This window comes from Schistocerca gregaria, chromosome X (genome assembly GCF_023897955.1).
Source record: "Schistocerca gregaria isolate iqSchGreg1 chromosome X, iqSchGreg1.2, whole genome shotgun sequence".
NCBI classification, from domain to species: domain Eukaryota; kingdom Metazoa; phylum Arthropoda; class Insecta; order Orthoptera; family Acrididae; genus Schistocerca; species Schistocerca gregaria.
The window spans coordinates 233,950,765-233,973,043 of record NC_064931.1 but is presented as its reverse complement, the minus strand read 5'-3'; the positions used below and the strand labels follow the sequence as shown (position 1 = coordinate 233,973,043).

The 22,279-nt window shown below is 45.9% G+C and overlaps 1 protein-coding gene across 3 annotated transcripts in view; it reads left to right on the top strand.

Annotated features, from left to right (window-relative positions):
* The window catches only part of LOC126298806 (tubulin beta chain-like), a 131,364-nt gene that overhangs the window by 3,208 nt on the left and 105,877 nt on the right, over positions 1–22,279 (top strand). For all 3 annotated transcript variants that reach the window (XM_049990271.1, XM_049990270.1, XM_049990272.1), the window contains exon 2: positions 19,208–19,316. In XM_049990271.1, coding sequence (XP_049846228.1) covers positions 19,208–19,316 — 109 coding nt within the window. The remainder of the gene's footprint in view (positions 1–19,207; positions 19,317–22,279) is intronic.

The following is a 22,279-nucleotide window of genomic DNA, read 5'->3' as shown; positions in this document are numbered from 1 at the left end:
TGGCTCAGCGGCTCCTTCAACTCTGATACTACTTGACCCTGTTCATCATTATCTACATCTACATTTATGCTCCGCAAGCCACGCAACGGTGAGTGGCGGAGGGCACTTTACGTGCCACTGTCATTACCTCCCTTTTCTGTTCCAGTCGCGCACGGTGCGCGGGAAGGAAGACTGTCTGAAAGCCTCCATGCACGCTCGAATGTCTCTAATTTTACATTCGTGATCTCCTCATGAAGTATAAGTAGGAGGAAGCAATATATTCGATACCACACACAGAAACGCACCCTCTCGAAACCTGGCTGCAAGCTACACCGCGATGCAGAGCGCCTCTCTTGCAGAATCTGCCACTTGAGTTTACTAGACATCTCCATAACGCTATCACGGTTACCAAATAACCCTGTGACGAAACGCGCCGCTCTTCTTTGGATCTTCTCTATCTCCTCCGTCAACCCGATCTGGTACGAATCCCACACTGACGAACAGTACTCAAGAATAGGTCGAACGAGTGTTTTGTAAGCCACCTCCTTTGTTGATGAACTAAATTTTCTAAGGACTCTCTCAATGAATCTCAACCTGGTACCCGCCTTACCAACAATTAATATTATATGATCATTCCACTTCAAATCGTTCCGTACGCATACTCCCAGATATTTTACAGAAGTAACTGCTACCAGTGTTTGTTCCGCTATCATGTAGTCATACAATAATGGTCAGTTGCCACTCCCTGCACCAAGTACCTATCCGCTGCAGATCTTCCTGCATTTTGCTGCAATTTTCTAATGCTGCAACGTCTCTGTATACTACAGCATCATCCGCGAAAAGCCGCATCGAACTTCAGACACTATCTACTAGGTCATATATATGAGTGAAAACCAATGGTCCCAGAACACTCACCTGCTGAAAACCAATGGTCCCAGAACACTCACCTGCGGCACGCCAGAGGTTACTTTGTCTGTAGACGTCTCTCCATTGATAACAACATGCTGTGTTCTATTTGCTAAAAATTCTTCAATCCAGCCACACAGCTGGTGTGATATTCCGTAGGCTCTTACTTTATCAGGCGAAAGTGCGGAACTGTATCGAACGCCTTCCGGAAGTCAAGGAAAATAGCATCTACCTGGGAGCCTGTAACTAATATTTTCTGGGTCTCATGAACGAATAAAGCGAGTTGGGTCTCTCACGATCACTGTTTCCGGAATCCATGTTGATTCCTACAGAGTAGATTCTGGGTTTCCAAAAACATGATACTCGAGCAAAAAACATGTTATGGGGTGCATCTGGCAATCTCTGCCTTTTGCCCCAGTCCCATCAGCAATCTCACAGAAGTGGGGATTGCAGCTCTACAAATACGATGGAGCCAACTCCTGGTTTCTTATGCAACTGCCCTTCAACCGTTACCTAACCATTCCATTTACCCTGTGCTCTTCGCAAACAAGACATGTCACCCTCCTGATTCTCACTATAGAGTGCGATTTCCGGTTGGAATGCATCTCACATTCCTCTGTTGGGAATTCTAAAATTATAGATTAGGTGGGGGTACGTTTTTTGTCTTCTGCTGGTATGGCACACCATTTACTACCAGGATCAGGTAGTGTGTTCCCAGCAAAGCTGCTAGCTACTAACACAGCCCTCCATTTTGTTCTTCAGGCCTCCCTCCACAGTGTTTTAATATGTAACTACTCAATGAGTAGCTTGAAAGCTATTGACTGATGCTATTATCACCTGTTGGTCCATGGTATCCATGACCACCTCTGCCCTTGGCCATGCCGCCTGCTCCATTATCTTCCTCTGTGTCTTAAGTCATTTGGGCATCATAAGGAATAAACTGGCTATTTGGCTAGAGACAGATACTTACACCATTGCCTCTCATGATTCCAGGTGCAGATATCTGGATACACCTAAAGTCTCTCTTTGCCCAAAATTAGTGTTGTACTGCTCTCAGTAATAAACTCATTACAATCAAGGAGATTACTGTAGTTTGGTGCTATTCTTTCCTCTACTCTTGGAAGGAGTCCACTGCCTTATACTGTCTACACATCGGACAGGCTAGGCTCACCCATTGTTTCCTCTTGCATAACAAGCCAACCTCACAATGGGATTGTGGAGCCAGACTGATGGTATACCATATATTGGTGGAATGTCGCCTTCTTTAGGTCCTTCGTATCAAGTATAGCCTTCCAGATTCCATGTCTTTAATATTAGCAGACGATTCACGGATAGTCGAAGTGGCCCTCAGTATCTTATGTGAAAGTGGTTTTTATTTTCAGTACAAGGTTTTGCTTTACTCATGGAGCAGGGGCAGGGTGGTTGTTGTTGGGGCCTCTCTTCATATTTTCTAGGTCTGGGACCCATGACCACTCGCCTGTGCAAAGGCCGCTATTTCATCCGTTTTTTGCCGATTTGTTTTGGATTTGGCCTTCCCTTTTATGCCTTCTGGGTTTGTGTTAACTTTGTCGCTTTATAGTTTGACCCCTGACTGGATCCGCCAAGTTTCAGCTAACTATCTTACGCAAGTAACTTTTCAGTCACAATTTAGTCCCATAACCCCCTTCTCAATCAATCAGTTGACCGAACTTCAAGTAGTACTTACTGTTCGCATGAGGAATATGGTGACCCACTGCAGTGTCAGGGGCTAGAATAGACCTGTGGCCCTCCCTTGCCTGGCATAAGAGGCACCTAGTAGGAGTTGCCTAATTGGCTGAAGTCTCTTCCCATGGTCTGGTGGCTTCTTTTGACTTTTAAAAGTTTTTGCTCTTTTTGCTTTCGAAGCTTTTCCTTAATATTTCTTGGTTTTTAAATTCTGGTCCCTTTCTTGGGTTTGACCTCAAATGTCCAAATTATTTGGAAGTGTGGCCTGTTTGGGAAGGGATTCCTTACTGTGGTGCACTGCCTCACCACTGTGCACTGTTAACGTTTGCACCTACCAATCAAGTGGCTCTACCTCTGCACCCAAAATCCAGTGCAGTAGACAGTAACTTGTGGTGGGGCTATCAGGTAACTTCAGTGGTAGCCCTCTGACAAGGCAGAGATCACACTGTGACTGAGGTGTTATCTCCCTGTGTCAGCCAAGGAGTAGGTGCCTGTCCACTTTGGGGTACCGTTACTCTGGACAACGGCAACTGTGCCAGATGGTCTTTGCCTTGGAGGGAATTTTTTAATTTATTTATTGCCAAATTATAGACCTGTTAGCTGAGGTTTCAAAACAGGTAGTACATCTTAAAATTTTATTTTTTGATCTTTTTACAGTTTCCTTTTATCTACTACATTTACAAAGGATAATACTTTTCAAAATAACAATTTAAGGTGGTGGTGGTGTCCAGACTGGTTTATGCAGCTCTCCATGCTACTCTATCTTGTGCAAGCTTCATCTCCCGGTACCTACTGCAACCCACATCCTTCTGAATCTGGTTAGTGTGGTCATCTCTTGATCTCCGTCTACGATTTTACACTCCACGCTGCCCTCCAATACTAAATAGGTAATCCCTTGATGCCTCAAAACATGTCCTACCAACCGATCCCTTCTTCTTGTCAAGTTGTGCCACAAATTCCTCTTCTCCCCAGTTCTGTTAAGTACCTCCTCATTAGTTACGTGATCTATCCATCAATCTTCAACATTCTTCTGTAGTACCACATTTCGAAAGCTTCTATTCTCTTCTTGTCGAAACTATTTATCGTCCACGTTTCACATCCATACGTGGCTACACTCCGTACAAATACTTAGAGAAAAGACTTCCTAACACTTGAATCTATACTCAATGTCAACAAATTAGACTGTTTTATACCCTCCCTGTTTCGAACATCATCAATTATTTTGCTCCCCAAACGATGATTTCTTACCTAGATGCTTACTTACTGTCACATCTCCGCTTCCTCTTCCTGTTCCTCCTCATTGTCACGGTTTTCGCTGTCACTGTGAATATCGCTCTCCATCCTCTGGAGATTGTTGTTACGTTGCACGTAGGCATGTCCGTTATGTCGTGTCCGCATGTACTCTTCATGTGCTGTTTTTGAAATACCGTTTGTCAATACCTTTGTTGTCCGTCTCTTTTTTTTTTTATGTGAATATGTCTGTACCTGTGTAGTCTAAGTGTAGTGTATGTCTATTGTTCGCGTATTGCCCGCAGGAAAGACAGTTGGTTCTGTGGAACCTTCTTCCCTACATGTGCATGTAGATGTCTGCTTCAGATTCACTCGGTTTAAGTGCGTGGGATAAGGTCTGTCCAGTTAAGAAATGGACCATACCGCGTCTATGATTGATAAGTTTCATTCTCAACCGCTCCCTTACCAGGAAGGAAGTCGTGCAGTCTACATCGCTTATCACTTACATCCCACTCACCTCGCCATGTATCCAAATGCCAACTTTAAAGGTGACATATCGTCTGTTTTGGCACACCAGTTATTGTGTGTACCTTATCTAGTCTCCCCATCTTTAACCAGTACGTTGCAGCTCTGTATTTGATCGTGATATCTATGAGGCATATTCCGAGCACCACACAGTTCGCTTTCTCCTCACCACTTCTGTGGCCAGAGATGCCTTGTCATCCTCTGGTACCATGGATGAGAACACCTGTCAAGGTGTTCCTCTTAAAGACAAGGACCACCAGCCACAGGCTGTGGGCCAAAGATAAGTATGGTTCTCTTTGCTCTCGGGAGATAAAATGAGGAAATCGTCTCAGAAGAATAAGCAGGAAGGTAAACTACTTTGAGTCTTCAGACGTGCTGCTCCCCAGCCGTACAGCAGGTGAGCCTATACACACGGACGACAGATCACGAAGTCAGGTGGACCATGGACCACAGCCTGGTCACAAAGTAATCACACCCATAGTTTCCATTCGCCACTTTCTCAGACCTGACACCAACGATCCTTCAGTAGAAGTGTAATAGCTGCTATCGCCATTTGACCGAACCTCGTAATCTAATGGCTACTTATTCCATAATTGGCTTAGCGCTTTGGGAAACATAGTTTATGGCCATACACCTCCCCGCCCTTACTGTACCAATCGCGTTAATGTAGAAAGAACGGCCAGTGGGGTCAGTACCTTCATATGCTCTGATATTTTCAGTGAACAGGTGCCCCTTACCACTGCACTATAAGACGCAGTCGTTAGTGTCTGTCAGTTCGGATGACAATGTGTATTGTTCATCTATCCCCAGATGTACCTTTCCATTATCATGAACTGTTAGGGTCACAGCTCCCTGTCCCCTTCCTCTCGTTGGGGACCTTAATGCCCGTAATCCCCAGTGGGCTGGCGACGGTCTCTCTCACAGAGGCAGAGTACTAGAACACCTACTTTAAGAATTTGGACGTCTGCCTACTCAACACTGCAGCTGCAGCCCATTTCAGTGTGGCCCACAGAACGTTTTTAGCTATTGATCTCGCAGTTTGCAGCCCGAGTATCTTATCCCTGATTCAGTGGCACGCCCATGGCGATCTTTGTGACAGCGACCATTTTGTATTGTTCTCTCATTCTCCACTCAGACATCTAGAACATGTTCCACGTTGGTCAGCTTAGGAAAGCTGATTGGTAGGCTTTCTCCTCTGCAGCCACTTTTGTAGCTAGTCGTGTGATGAATATCGACAAATTGATACAGGATACTATTGAAACTACTAATCATGCTACAGCAGCAGCGATACCATACTCCTCCGGCTCATCCCGACGACCACTGGTGCAATGGTGGTCCCAAGATATAGCCACAGCTATCAGGGGACACCGCTTTAACAACACAAGCGCAATCCCTCTGTGAATGATTTTAACAATATTCAAGAGACTGCGTGCGAAATGCGGTTTTTAATAAGGAAACGGGAGCTGGAGTGTTGGGAGCAGTATGCCTCAACTATGTGAACCGTCCCAAGTATGAACTAAACTCCGTACTTGAGGCCATCCATCACCCATGGCAGTACCTGGCATCCTTGTCAATGGCAACATCTGCAGTGATCCCGTGGTACTTGCCGAATGTTTCGTAGCACACTTTGGTGAAGTTTCCTCTTGCAGTAATAACCATCCTCATTTCCTGGCTCGGAAACACCTTACTGTGTGCCGCCCGCTATCTTTCCGCGCACATGGCTCTTTATTATACAATGCCCTTTTAGTGTATGGGAGCTTCGCAGTGCTTTGGCAGTGTGTCGCAATGTGGGGCCTGGGCGCAACAAAATTGACAGCTAAACGCTCAAACATCTTCATCCCGACAGCATGAAACATATCCTCAGGCTTTTTAATTGCAATTGGCAGAAGGAAATATTTCTCTCCCATTTAGGTAAACTATTGTTATTCCTGTCCGGAAACTAGGTAAGGACCCACATATTTTAACTAATTACCGACCATTCTCTTTAGCGAATGGGCTGTGTAAGCTATTCAAACATATGGTCAGGTGCCATCATTGTTGGTGCCTTGAACTCTGAGGGCATATACCGATTCCAAAGCGTTTCTGGTCCACCATAGATCACCTGGTTCGTTTGGAATCGGCAGCACGCAATGCTCTCGCGTATCGCCAACATGTGATAGCTGTATTCTTTGAGCTACAAAAGGCATACGATACCACCTGGGTGACACCACACGGCATTAGTGGAGTTTATGGGCCACTTTACCCATTTTTATCCAGAATTTCCTATCTCTCAGATTTTGTTTTTTGTCCAAATAGACTCGACTGCTAGCAAGCAACCACTATGTGCAAGAAATCAGTCCCTCAGGGATCGGCTCTGAACGTAACGATGTTTGCTATCGCCACCAGTGGTATTGTAAATGTAGTGGGTCCAAGAGCTCCTCCATTACTGTACATGGATCTCTGCCTGCGCTATGATTCTGCGTCACTGTGCACCACTGAGCGCCAGCTTCAGGGGGCTGTCAGGAGAATCCATGACTGGCCCTGACACACAGCCACCAATATTCCCCTGCAAAATCACTAGTTATGCATTTTTGTTGACTCCAAATTTTGAACCCACACCCAGAAATTTATTTTGGTGACCAGTTACTAGAAATGGTTAACTCATTCCAATTCGTAGGTATTTCGGCTACAAGCTAAATTGGCCCTCGCATGGCAGTCAGCTTACGACAACTTGCATTAAGAAACTGAATGCTCTGTTTTCTTAGTCACTCCTCACAGGGCGCGGACCGTACAGTTCTTCTGGGGTTTTACAAAGCACTTATTTATCCTGCTTGGACTATAAATGCGTTGCCTGTGGGTCGGCAGCACTGTCGGTACTGAGCTTGCTAGAGGCTGTTCACCACGCTGGCGAGCCCTGTGGAAGCCGGTGTCACACCACAGTGGGTTAGGCGACAGTAGCTTCTGACAAGTTACACAGTCACTATCTGAGAGATGCCTACCCACCCATGTCACTCAACACTGTTCCACAATCCCCCCAGAGGACTCGCCACTCTTTGGCGGGTTCCTGCTTCGCTACCACGAGGCCTTTGCAACATTTTCCCTTTCCGTACAGCGTGTCTATCCTCCTACTGTTCTTTTTCCCCTCCCTTGGGAAACATGTCTGGGAATTCTTGACAATGTTCTGCATTCTGTCGCTGGTCTACGAACAGTCTCGCCTTTATTTTTGGCTCCCTTTTCCTTTCTTTGTTTCCCTTCTCCTCTCATTCCTCCGCTTCAGCGTTAGAGAATGCTCTTTTTTTTCTTGTGCGGTTCTGAAGGCTGGCCCACGGGTCTCACACGTAACGGATGACTAGGTAACGTGTAATTCACAGCCCCAGGTCGACAGGTGGGGTTCACATGTACCGCCTGGTACAGGCCTGGCCCAGGGAGGGATAAGCGCCTGAGCTGCAACCTTCCCAAATTGCAGATTAGTCGCTGTGTCAGATGTTCGGGAGGTGTGACCTGAGGTGTGAACAATCATCTAAGGCGGGTGCTCCCCCTTGTGGCGGGAGCCCCCAATTAGGAGCAGCGCACCATCGGAGATGCTGCCAACGATGAGGGATATTCTTGCAATCTTCCCAATCAACGTCTACAAAACGTAATCGTAATGAGGCTATTGATTCGAAGACCCTTCCAGCTGCACTACAGTTCCTTGTGGTTTCACGTACTGAAGAAGTCAGTCCTTCACCACAGTCAATCCTTTTATTATTCAGGAAAGTGTTGTTGCAATTGCTGGCCCTGTGAAATCCTGCTCTCGCTTACAAACTGGCACTTTGCTTTTGGAGACGGCTTCTGATTCTCAAACACAACTACTGCTTACTGCCTCGCTTCTCCACGGCTAACTGTTCATGTCAAGGCCAACAGAGCTTTGAATTCTTCCTGTGGTGTAATTAACACCAGGCTGTTCGACGGTATAACCAAGGCCGAAATACAGTCTTACCTCCCTGGTCAGGGTGTCATTGCCATCCATTGTGTAATGAAAGAGGTAGATTCTTCCTTAGAGCTCACGCACACTCTTTTTCCTCACCTTTGATAGACTGATGCTGCCGTCAAAGATGAAAGCAGGCTATGAAATTACCACAGTCCGGCCATACATTCAGAACCCGATGTGGTGCTACCAGTGTCATCGTTTTAACCACGCTAGAATATCTTGTTGACACCCAGCCAAATGTGTAACCTGTGGCAGGGATACACACGACGGCGATTGTCCACCTCCTCTTCCCCGCTGTATCAACTGCGCCTCCTCTCGGGATTGTCCCATGTACCTAGATGAGTGGGTTGTCAAAGAGATTCGGGTAATGGAAAAAGTGCCTTATCCAGTAGATCGCAAGTTACTGGCTAGTCGCAAACCCTGTGTTCTCCCGTCTGGCACCTACAGTTTTGTTCTTCTTACCCCTCGATCCATGAAGGACATGGCCATGCAGACATGCTACCTGAAATTCGGCTCTGAGGTTTTGAAGTCGCCTAGTGTCAAGGTAGCATCGCTATCCCCCCGTCCTGCTGTGCAACAAACCGTCACTCTCGCCTCAAGGGGCGAAGCCGCCAACTACACAACCAGTAGGCAGGAAAAGACAAAGTAGTACTCTCATGACAACTTCCTCTGTCCCTCCGTCCCCCCAGCCAAACACTCTAGACTTCCTCTAACCAGAAAGGCTCGAAGAAGTCCGCCAAAGGCAAACAGTCTTTTCCTTCACCAACTTGAAGATTCTGTTCGATGGTGTCGCCACATGGTACTTAGCTTGGCCGCCCTCTGTCTCGTCGGTGCGCACCACCAACCGTTTCACAGCATTTGACTCCACAGACCGACCGCACGAGCAAGCCGATGCTTCTGTGTACCTCATGGAGCAGGATTCTCCTGCTCCTGTGCCCTGTAGTAGCGACTCGGAGACCAAGTTGACACGCCTCCATCTCTTTCTCCTCATGAATGTCCTCCAATGGAACGTCCACGGCCTTTGGTTCCACAGAGGGTTTACGGCCGATTTTAGCATCGCAGCATTCCCTTGTTCTCTATCAGGAAACTAAATTGCGCCCTCACAACCGCTTTGAGCTTTCACATTACTTAAGATTCGTTTTGACCTTCCCCTTGAGGTCGGCATTCCGTCCCATGGGGGCGTCATGCTGCCTACATGGAATGACCTTCATAGTCAACCCATCTCCCTGACTCCCTGGCTTCAATCTGTTGCAGTTCCCTTTCCCTTCCCTGCCTGCCTTTCTCCCTCTGAACCATTTACGTACCTTCGTCCTTAGATGTCACCAGGCCAGACTTCCTTCAGCTTATTGGGCAGCTACCTCCCCATTTTTGCTACTCAGTGACTCTAATGCGCATCATCCACTCTGGGATTCTCTCAGGAGCTGTCAGAGGTGCCCTCGTCACTGACCTTCTTAACTCATCCTCTTCTGCCTTAACACTGGAGTATCCACTTTCCTTTCCGATTCCTTGCACACCTATTCCCATTTGGACCTATACTTCTGCACTGCCCAGTTTCCCCATCGTCTTGAGTGGCCCGTTCTGACACCTTCTCGAGCGACCATTTTCTGTGTTTTCTCCGTTTGCTGACTCCTACCCCTTCCACATGCACCCCCAGATAGTAGCTTACTAAGGCTGACTGGCAGCTTTGCTACTCACTGGCGACCTTCGAAGAAAGATTTCCCCAGTTGTGATGACCAGGTGGGTTATCTCACCAATGTTATCTTTACTGATGCAGAACTTTCCATTCCTCGCACTTCCTCTATACCACGTCGTGTTCCAGTCCCTTGGTGGACTCAGGCATGCTGCGATGCAATTCGCGCATGGAGACGAGCTCTCGACGTTTTCACTGTCATCCTATGAAGGAAAACTGCATTCATTATAAACAGATGCGTGCAAAGTGTCGTCTCATCCTTCGGGTTAGGAAACGAGCTAGCTGGATTTCATTCACTAATTCTTTTAACAGTTCCACCACTTCCTCTGTCGTGTGGGCCAACCTCCAACAGCCCTTTGGCACCAAGAGCCATTCCCCAATTTCCGACCTGACCGTAGCAGACGATGTTATCGTGGACCCTCTTCCTGTCTCCAACACCTTGGTCCGCCATTTTGCCGAAGTTTCGAGCTCTTCCCACTGTCACCCTGTCTTCCTCCATTGGAAACGAAGAGGAGCTGGCTTGGGCGGTACCCTTCTCTTCTAAGAATCGTGAGTACTTCAATGCCGCCTTTACGATGAGGGGGCCAGATCATGTTCTGTTTATCCTGATCCTCTGCCCCAGGGCCAGACGCCATCCGCATTCAGATGTTGCAGCACCTTTCTCTTGCAGGGACGCAATTTCTGCTTAACACATACAACTGCATCTAGGTAGAAGGCACATTTTCCAGACGCTGGCCTGAAGCTACCGTCGTACCCACACCTAAGCCCAGTTACGACAAAAATCTTCCTTCTAGCTACCGCCCCATCTCTCTTACCAGCTGCGTTTGCAAGGTGATGGAACGTACGATTCATGCCCGGCTGGTAATTTCGCTGGAGTCTCTCAATTTACTGACGAATGCACAGTGTGGATTTAGAGCACGGTGTTCTGCAGTTGACCATCTAGTTACTCTGTCCACTCGTGTCATGAATGGCTTTCTGTGGAAATCACAGACTGTGGCAGTGTTTTTCCATTTGGAGAAGGCCTATGACACCTGCTGAAGTACTGGTATCCTCCATACTCTTTACACGAGGGGTTTCCGTGAGCACGTGCCATGTTTTCTTCAGGCGTTTTTACAAGACCGAGATTTCAGGGTGCGAGTGGGTTCTGCCTTGTCATACACGTTTATCCAGGAAAACATTTAAACATAAATTAAAAGAATTTCTAGATGACAACTCCTTCTACTCATTGGCTGAATTTTTAGATATAAAGTAAGCAAAAAAAAAAAAAAAAAACTTAATCATTAGTGTCATGCAATATTTTGTGTAATGTAATTTCTTGTACAGACATCTTTTATTAACCTGACACGTTCCACATCATTACGAAGTGTCGTATTCATGATCTATGGAACAAGTATTAATCTAATCTACAGTGTGTCTCAAGGTTCTGTCCTGAGTGTCGACCTCTTTGCTATTACTAGTAACCCTATAATGACCTGTCACCCACGGGGCATCTCTGGCTCCCTTTTTGATGAAGATTTTACCATCTATTGCAGTTCTCCATGGATCTGTCTCACTGAGCGGAGTCTTCAGCGCTGTCTTGATCCTCTTTACTCCTTGAGCATCGACAATGGGTTTCGCTTTTCCACTGACAAAATCGTCTGTATGAATTACTGGCGGCGCAAATGGTTTCTCCCACGATTACATCTTGGGCGACTTGCCCTTCCATTCCTTGAAACTACTAAATTCCTGGGTCTCATGCTCGATAGGAAGCTCTTGGTCCTCTCATGTGTCTTACCTGGCAGCCCGCTATACATGGTCCCTCAATGCCCTACGTGTTCTCAGTTACTTCTTGGGGTGCCGATCGAACCACCCTTCTCTGTTTGTACCGGTCCTTTGTCCGTTCGAAACTAGACTATGGGTGCTTTGTTCAGGCATCTGTACGCCCATCCCTCTTAGCCTGTCTCAACACCATCCACCATCATGGCATACATTTGGCTATGGGCGCCTTCTACACCAGCCCAGTTAAGAGTCTGTATGCTCAAGCTGCTAAACTACTACTGTCCTGAATGAGATTTTCACTCTGCAGCGGAGTGTGCGCTGATATGAAATTTCCTGGCAGATTAAAACTGTGTGCCGGACCGAGACTCGAACTCGGGACCTTTGCCTTTCACGGGCAAGTGCTCCACCAACTGAGCTACCCAAGCACGACTCACGCCTCGTCCTCACAGCTTTACTTCTGCCAAGTTCGCAGGAGAGCTTCTGTCAAGTTGGAAGGTAGGAGACAAGGTATTGGCAGAACTAAAACTGTGAGGACGGGGCGGGAGTCGTGCTTGGGTAGCTCAGTTGGTAGAGCACTTTCCCGCGAAATGCAAAGGTCCCGAGTTCGAGTCTTGGTCCGGCACACAGTTTTAATCTGCCAGGAAGTTTCATACCACTGTCTTATTGCCGGGACTTCCTCCTCAGCTGGTATGCATGCCGTTTGTCTGCCATGCATGGCCATTCATCCTGTGCCCCCTTCTTTGATGATTCCATTGACCATCAGTATGGGGCTCGTCGTTTTTATCGGTTACCTCCTGGAGTCCACTCTCAGCATTTGCTATCATGTTTGTCACACTACCTGCTCCATTCCCGGTGGGTGTGAACCCTTGTTAACCTTTGCCTTCGTTCGCTTCCTAAGGACACTACGGCAGCCTCGATCTATCGCCTCTAATTTCATGACCTTTGCATGAAACTTCGCCATAGTATTCTTTTCTACACTGATGGCTCTCGGAGTGACCATGGGGTCGGGAGTGACTTCGTCATTGGCACCTGTGTCTTTAGATATCAGCTTCCGGCACACTCCTCAGTATTTACAGCTGAGCTCTTTGCCTTGTATCAGGCCACGTAGTACATCTGACGACACAGCCTTTCCAAACGTCTCACTCAGTGCCCTCCAAAGGCTATGTGCACTGCAAACAGCTCATCCGTTAGTGCAGCAGGCACAGGAAACCTGTCACTTGCTCACTGTTCGTGGAGCCAGTGTCATGTTTCTGGGGTCCCTGGTCATGTCGGTCTGCCAGGAAACGAGGCTGCTGATGTAGCTACCAAGGCTGCAGTCCTTGTACCTCAGCCCGCGAGTACCTATATTCTCTCCGATGTTATCTTCGTTGCTGTCTGTCAGGAGGTGGAGTACCTTTGGCATCGCCAATGGTACTCTCTTCATGGGAATAAGCTTATTAAGCCTCTTTCAGCGCTTTCGACGACCACCTCTTGGTCCTCCCGTTGGGAGGAGATTATTTTAACTTGGCTATGTATTGGGTACTGCCTTTTTAGCTATCGTCATTTGCCAAGTGGCGCTACCCCACCACATTGTGCACATAGCGCCTAAATTTTAACTATCTACCGCTTCCTGCTGAATGCCCTTTTTAACAAATTACATTCCAGCTCGGGTTTTCCATCTGATTTATCAGCCGTTTTAGCGAACGACCAGCGGGCGCAGTTGTTTTTGCGCTCTAAAGCAAAACAAAGCAATAACTGTTCCATAATCAGCAGTTCAAACTGTTTGTCCATAGTCCAAAACTGGAAAGACCAACTGGGATCCGACTGTTTTCCACTGAAGAAACTTCTACAGCGTCTGTTACCCTCTGTTAGTCTGTGTTCCTACAGCTCCCTTTCGACATCTCCCATGGGCCGTACTGTCTCCAGCGATAGGGATGGACCTCTTGTGGCCTCAAGAACGATGTTAATTCTACCCTTCTCAGACACGTGTTTCTTTCAATCTTCCACTATTATTTCAATTCGATATTCATTTAGACAAATGGTTCGAAAGTTAACAAGAGTCGGTTAATTTTGCACTTGCAGGTAGACATGAGAAACACACTGTCTACTGCCTGCAGTGTATACACTGGAGAGTTGGTTGCCGTATCTCAGGCTTTCCAGTATGTCAAATGTCACGTCACGACGATATTTCTGATCTGTAGTGATTCCACGAGTTACTTAAAAGGCATAACCCTGTGCTATCGCATAAATAATTTGGTCACAAATATCTGGATGCTACTGCCTGACCTCTGCTGCTCTGGACAGATAGTGAGCTTCATCTGGACGCCGAGCCACATAGGCATCCCAGCAAATGAACTCGCCGACCGTCTATCTAAATACACAGATACAGGAGATCAGCTTGACATTGGGATACTAGGCCCATACGTCAGATTACAACTCCAAGGCAATAATTTTAGGCTCTGGGAATTGGAATGGCAGGCTACTACGACCCAAAACAAGTAGAGAGCGTTTGAAGGCTCTCGGAAAGATGCCATTGTGTTGTGCCGACTACACGTTGACCATACGACCCACCCACAAGTTCCTTCTGTGTCAGGAGGGTGGTCTTCACTGCAAATGCGGTAGCGTACTGACGATAGCGCATGTTCTTGTTGGAGTGCACCATTCTGGCTGATCCGCGGCACTGTCTCAGCTTGCCTATCTCAGTACCTAAGTGCTTATGGATGACGTGCAACCACTGCCAAAGAGTTGCATTTCCTGAGGGAGAGCGGATTTTATTCTCACATATAATACTCTTCCACTTCCAATGTTAAGAGCGGTTGTGGAAGCGACTGCCTTCCCTTTTGGCGGGTACCCACCGCGCAACCACAGATTCCTTTCTTCCCCCCTCACCTTTTTGTGCTCTTAGCCGCCCTGTTACAAGATGCTGAGTGGTTTCTCTTTTCTTTTATCTGTTGTGGTACAACTACTATCACGACGTTTTAAACTCTTTGAATTGCTTATTTAGTTCAAGCAGCCTAGTCACCATTGTTTTAGATTCTTACCTATGAAATGTTTCTCTCGTAGTGAGGAGAGACGGGTGACCCCGTTGTTTAGCCACTTAAACACACAACCACCACCAACAACAACATTGTACCGTAAAAGGAAAAGTGTATCATCTCGACTGAGGATATTATGCGTGACATGACTCAGAGACTTGTGCTATAGTAGCATTGTTTGTAAAGGCATTTGGTGATTATATTCATAAGTTACAGTTTTATGTGGGATCGGTTCATAGTACTTAGTTTCTAGACCATTTCATGAAACCCGAGTCTTTTCTTGGGTTGTCAGTGTGCACGCACGAAGATACGATGTAAAATAGGAATCAGTCAGGAAAATGCTTTATACCGGCTCTCATTCGCGGAGCTCCATTTGAATGCGGCTTGGAGAAACCTAATTTTCATTGATCAGAAGGTGTTTTCCAGCAGCTGTGACGATCAAAGAATAGTTTACAGACCGCTACGGACTAGACATCGTGAAGAATACGTAGGAACGACAAGGAGTTGGTGGCTGTCTGTCTCATGCTAGGGATGGGTTTCTGGGAAGGTGCTAAGAGTGATTCAGAATTGAGGGAACTGTTGAAAACAAATATAGTGACGTATTTGATACTGTCTTCAATGTAAATACTAAACAGTCAACGAGAATTCACATTACAAGATCATCATTGTCTTTTGCATACACCGCATTCGTTAGACACCAGCTGTTCGACATGGGCATTAACGTTATGGACTCACAACCACACTAGCTGCCGATACGAATCGCATGGAGAAACCGTGTGCTGAGGTAGCTTAATCACTGATAGATAACTAAGATACCAATTGACTACAGCTAATGCCCATTGAGACTGCACTCTTGGAGCATGGGACGAAGTCCACATCTATGACTATTATGTCGGCTCCTGAGATTCCATGCCAAAAAGCATGATTCTTTTTTGCTCAATTTTTGACAGTGAGAGCCAGTAGAACAGTTGGCTGCAGAATAGTATCGAACTAGAGATAATAGAATGAGTTCTCATTAAAGCAAAGTTTTCTATTGAAATAAGATCATATTTAAAAGAATCTTAAAGCATGACATTTCTCTTTTGCTGTCTCTTCGTGCATACTGGAAAAGTAATAAATTAACAGGGATTCTTTTATTATTTCAAATTAATCTCCATCCTTCTTGCTACCTCTTATATCCTCCAAAATCAATGCAAAAGATATCTTCTAATATTTACTGATGTTGAATTTCCACTCCCACTTCTTTTTCTCTTACTCTAGTCTCAATTGCCTGTCACTCCATCCTCCGAAGATTAATAAAAAAAATCTAGCAGGTTTCGCTGAAATTGTATTTTCTTGTACTGCCTCACGTCTCACTTTTTTCCTTACTTTCCTCCAGTAGTCCTACCAGTACCTATGAAATAGTTCTTTTAAATCCCCCATTTGGCTACCGATTCTTCGTTCTGAAAATATCCTTTCAAATTTTCTCTCTCCCCTCTAAGTTAAAAGGCACTGTGACATACTTTCCTAACGGATCTGTTATTCATGTTTTTCAATCTTTTATTTTGCTCTTGTACCTCCAGCCTGTTCCCTGCTCATTCAATCGTAATCATGCTGCTACAGATCTTTCTTGACGTTCACCATCTGAGAACAGGACAGAGTAAAGTGGGTGGAGGGTAGAAAATAGTGATCCTCGATATAACCTCTACCACACAACGTCTAGACCTTAATGTGTACCGTTGCAGGTATGGAGGTGCTCTTAAGTGTGTCGTGAGAAATTTCTGCTCAGCAGAAGGCGCGCCGATGAAAGTTTAGACTGCTATTTTGTCTAAAACTGATATGGTGAGCCCGTGGCTGTGTACAATTAATACTACTACTACTACTACTACTACTACTACTACTGTGTACAATTAATACTATTAGTGGCTGGATGCTGTTTTCTTCTCTGTAAGAATTAACCTACGTTAGTTGATATCATATAGTGCCTCCCAAGTCCAGGAGAACGGTGTGCCACAGGGTTCTGTTCTAAGTGTCTGTCTGTTTTTAATAGCCATTAACGGACTCGCTGCGGCCGTGGGAAATTCTGTCTCCGCTTCCCTGTATGCTGACGACTTCTGCCTTTACTACAGCTCTATTGGCATTGCAGCTGCTGACCGTCAGCTACAGGGCGCAATCCGCGAGGCGCAGTCTTGGGCTGTAGCGTATGGTTTTCAGTTTTCGGCAGCCAAAACCTGCGTTATGCATTTCTGACGGCGACGCACTGTTCACCCGGAGCCGCGGCTTTATCTTGATGGCGATCATCTTACAGTGGTGGAGTTACATAGGTTTTTGGGGGTGGTTTTTGATGCCCGGTTGACTTGGCTGCCTCATATTCGGCAGCTTAAACAGACGTGTTGGCGGCATCTAAATGATCTGCGATGCCTGAGCCACACCAGGTGGGGCGCCGACCGATCTACTCTCCTACGGCTTTACCAGGCGTTGATCCAGTCCCGTCTGGACTATGGTAGTCTGGCTTATGGCTCAGCGTCCCCATCTGCGTTGCGGCTGCTGGACCCAATCCTCCACAGCGGGATACGCCTTGCCATTGGTGCCTTCCGGACCAGCCCTGTGGACAGCATACTTGTGGTGGCAGGTGTCCCTCCACTGCGGTTACGACGCCAACAATTACTGGCTGCTTATTCTGCCCTTGTTTTTAGCTTGCCCGGGCATCCAAATTATCGTGTCCTGTTCCCGCAGTCAGTCGTCCGTCTGCCAGAACGTCGGCCCCGGTCAGGCTGTCCGATCGCCGTACGCGTCAAACAGCTTCTCTGCGGGCTTCGGTGTTTCCCTGTACCACCTCCTTTCCAGGCCCCTCTGCGTACACCCCCATAGTGTGTGCCTCGCCCTTGCCTTCTGCTGGACTTGGCATAGGGCCCGAAGGACTCAGTCCCTTCGGTGGCCTTCCGACGCCGCTTTTATTCCATCCTGGCCACGTATCAGGGCTCTGGCGTTGTCTATACCGACGATTCGATAGTTGCTGGTCGTGTCAGTTATGCACTAACTCTAGGGGACCATTCTGAACAACGTTCGCTGCCGGCTGGCTGCAGTGTTAACACTGCTGAACTGGTCGCCATCTTTCGAGCCCTAGAGTATATCCGCTCCTGCTCAGTTGAGTCCTTCGTTATCTGTAGCGATTCCCTGAGCGGTTTACGAGCTCTCGACCAGTGTTTCCCTCGTTCTCGTCTGGTGATGGCTATCCAGGAGTCCCTGCATACTCTTGCCCGTTGTGGCAGATCTGTGGTCTTTGTTTGGACCCCGGGCCATGTTGGGATACCTGGAAATGAAACTGTTGACCGCCTGGCGAAAGAGGCCACTAGTGCACCATCTCTGGAGATTGGCCTCCCGGCGACTGATTTGCGGGCACTATTACGCCGCAAAGTTTTCGATTTATGGGACACTGATTGGCGCAACCTGCCTGTGCCAAACTAACTCCGCCGTATCAAGGAGACGACTACTGTGTGGCAGTCATCCATGCGAGCCAACCGCAGGGAATCAGTCGTCCTTTGTCGGCTCCGCATTGACCACACCCTACTCACGCACAGGTATTTACTGTGTCGTGAGGATCCCCCTCTTTGTCGTTGTGGGGCGTCCTTGACGGTGGTCCATCTTCTGTTGGAGTGCGCCCTTTTAACTGTTCTCAGGCAGACTTTTGCGCTGCCTGATACGCTCTCTGCGCTTTTATCTGACGACTCTTCCATAGCGGACATAGTTCTGCGCTTTATTCGGGCAGGGGGATTTTATCGCTTAATGTAAGTGTGTGTGTTTTTGTGTTGATTCTGGCCTCTGGCCTACGATTTGTCTGATTTTTAATGTGTATCTCGGTGGTTGGCTTATCCCTTTTTGTTTGTATGGTCGGCCAACCACCGTCACACTCTGTGTGATTTTAGTTCGTCTTGTCTGGTCTTTGTCTACGTTTCTCTTGTTCTGTGTCGTCTGTCTTAACGTCTGTTGATCGTTTTTATTCTCTGTGAGTGTTCTTAGTATTTGTAAAAAGGGACCGATGACCGTAGCAGTCTGGTCCCTTTAACCCCCACAAACCAAACAACCGTTAGTTGATAGTTTAGACACTGATGCAATGATGGAAACTAGTTACCATTTCATAGTATACTTTGGTGGGAGAATTGACTGACAAATGTATTAGCAACTTTCCACCTGTTTGACATCGTGATGCAGCTATCGAAATAACTGTGCTTCCTCTCTTCATTGGCAAGGAAACTGAGTTAAATTACTGTATGGGCCTGTATCTACAGTCCCTCTACAGGTGCAAACAAGGACCAAATGACGGGCACACTCTCTAGTCTCTCTTCTCCGCCACACACCACTCCATGGCCCGCAAATTATGTACATAGATGTGAAAGTATGTGTAAATGTGGTAAAATCACACCGTTACTTACGACAACTTTTACAATGTGACGTGTTTTGCCCGTATTTCAGTTCTGGGAAACGATATCTGGAGAGCATGGCATAGACTCAAACGGTGTCTACATCGGTAACTCCGACTTGCAGCTGGAGCGCATCACTGTTTACTACAATGAGGCCTCAGGTGAGTTTTTAGATTTTTAGCAGCCGATACCAGGTACAGCATAATGAAAATTACAAATCATTCGGTTTAACGAGGGGCAGCATGTGTAGAGATCAGTAACTCCAGGGTTTTAGAAGACATAGTGAAAATATCCACTTGGATAGAGAATCTCTCTAAGGTTTTAGCACGCCCTACAGGGGCTCAATGAGGGCACTGTTTTGACGTGACAACCATCAATATGTGCATGAAATTGACGCCGGGACTGCTATTGCTGGCAAGGCGAAGAGACAGCAACTCACTTTGCTTATCAGCAGGCGAGATCTAATTAGATGTGGCAATATGGAGCTGATTCAGGATGACAATTATTGAACTATATGAAAATAATTAGAAACTGCGGCATGCACACTTTGTTAAACATGTACGTGTCACTACATATATTCGGATCTAAATTGTTATATGCCCGATATGCCTGCCATCATTTGCAATGATGCGGCTCAGACAATAGCGAAATTCTGCTTGACCCGCTGACGTGTCGGAAAAACGATGCTGTCGATGACTGACCTCCTGAATGACTGTTTTCAGCTCAGTAAAGGTTTCGGAATTATCGCTGTACATCTTGTGTTGAATACAGTTCCACAAAAAGAAGTCACATGTGTTCAGATACGGAACATATGGTGGTCAATCTAGGCCCATGCTAGTGGCCTCTGGGTACCCCAGAGCCAGACTGCGGTGCCCAAAGTGCTCCTCCAGGACATCACTCTACTTCTTCGATGGGGTCAAGCTCCGTCTTGCATGATCCACATCTTGTCGAAATCAGGATCACTTTGGGCAATGGGGATGAAATCATCTTGTAAAATCTTCACGTACCGTTCGGTAGTCGCCGTGCCATCAAGAAATATCGCACAGATCATTCCGTGACTGGACATTGCACACCACACAGGCATCCGTTAAAGGTAAAGAGACTTCCCAATAGCGAAATGCGGATTGTCAGTCCCCCAAATGGGCCAATTTTACTTATTGACGAACCCATCCAAATGAAAGTGGGCTTCGTCTCTAAACCAGATCATCCTAATTTCCATCATGACCCATGTACAATCGTGCAGTTGTAACGTCCTGAGGTTGACTGTACAGAAGTTATGACGATTGCATTTCATATAGTTCAATAAATGTCATCCTGCATTTGTCTAAATGTGCTGACAGGCCTGCCTGCTGTATCCTCTAGAGTCCTGATTGTTGTTCCAAGGTTCGATTTTATTGAAGGTGATATTCACAAGCGATAAGGACACAAATAAGACAAAAATACGGAGGGAAAATTTTATTTTCATTTTTCCCTACTTTAAAGGTTTTTCAGTTGTTATCATAGGTCGAAGATTGCTGTGGATGGAGACATCTGTATGAAGTTTCAACTGCGTAAGAATGAATGAGGAAATGAGGTCAAGACACTAAGTAATGAGTGAAATGATTAATTAATGAATCATATGTGATACCCGCGGCCTAAGTTAATACAAAGTAATACATATGAGCGTTAAAACAAAATGTTTAACATACAAAATAATCCTATTTTTGTCTGAAAAACGTAACATAGGTTCAAAATCAATTCTTGTGAAAAGGAAAAAACAATTTCTTTCAGACGCAAAGCACAGGGACATTTGACACGTGCTACATCGTACAAACTTTAGACGGCTACAACCCTCTAATTTGCATTTTAATCTATTTTTCTGTATGTTGTTCATCTGAGGCATGTGCTTAGCATTTGATACCCTGAATGGCAGAGATGGTAGTTTTTGGTGCTCTAGCCCGTTTTGCTGATAGACCTTCATCACCACCAGCACCCTCATCATAATCATCGATTGAGTCTGATCTTTGCTCTTGCTGACAAACAGTAGAAAATAAGACTTTGTGCAAACAACAAGCTTGAAAGCTTAATATTGCATGATGTCCGTTCTCATAAATTTATTACTTTGCGTTGCTTGGCTATATTCCAGCCAAACTGCTGCAACAGCAAAATCTATGAAGTTGTGGATCACGTGTACTGTCCATTTGTCAGTTCTGCTTGTCATTGGGTATTTTCCCTGCAATATCAAAGTTGTCAGGTACTAGATTTTTTTCCAGACACGATATCTTTACCCTTTCTTGGTATATCAAAAAGTAGTATACCGTTAGATGTAGATAGCACAACGTTCTTAAAGCCAACTGAGTGAGGTTTGACCCTTACATGCTGTCTCTTTCTTGCTTAACCTGTTAACTGTATCATCTTCTCATCTATAGGTGCATGAGTTGGTCGGGTATGATTTCGAAATGCATTTCTTAGTCGGTCGAGTGGTCGTATCTTCCAATAACTGCCACTTTGTTTGATTTCCTCTGATACAGCATTATCATTAACCAGTTTCAGATTATTTCTTACCAGGTAAAACATGTCCCTGATAATTGTATCTGCAATCAATGGATGTGTTCTCATTTCCCAGCACATTCTCAATCTAGGGAACCCCAATAATGCAATCGGCATACTAACCACTCAAAACTTTAATTCTGCTCCACTACCGTCCATTGACTTTACTGTTTGTGTAACATGACGTAAATTTATTTAATAAGCCATATCATCAAATAATCTTTCGTCAATATATTGCGTGAAGTATTCAAACGGTAACTTCACAGTTGGAATTTCAGGTGTTGCAAATTCTGGTACTTCAGGATTAAACCTAGAAATTAAAGTAAAATAACTTAATCTTTTCAAACTATACGTTAAATATGACAAATTTGTATCTAGCAACTACTTACCGCCATGTCTCCATTTCGCACCTCTGTTGAATCTCACTCAAAGGTACTCCATTGTTATCTGATTCAGATGATTAGTCATCAGCTGCTGGAGTTAGTGATCTGCCAGCTATATCACGCTCATCTTTAGACAAATTAAAGTGAGAAATATTTGGATCTTAGACTGCCAAAAGTTCATCAGTTAAGCCTACAGCAAGGAAAATTGGGAT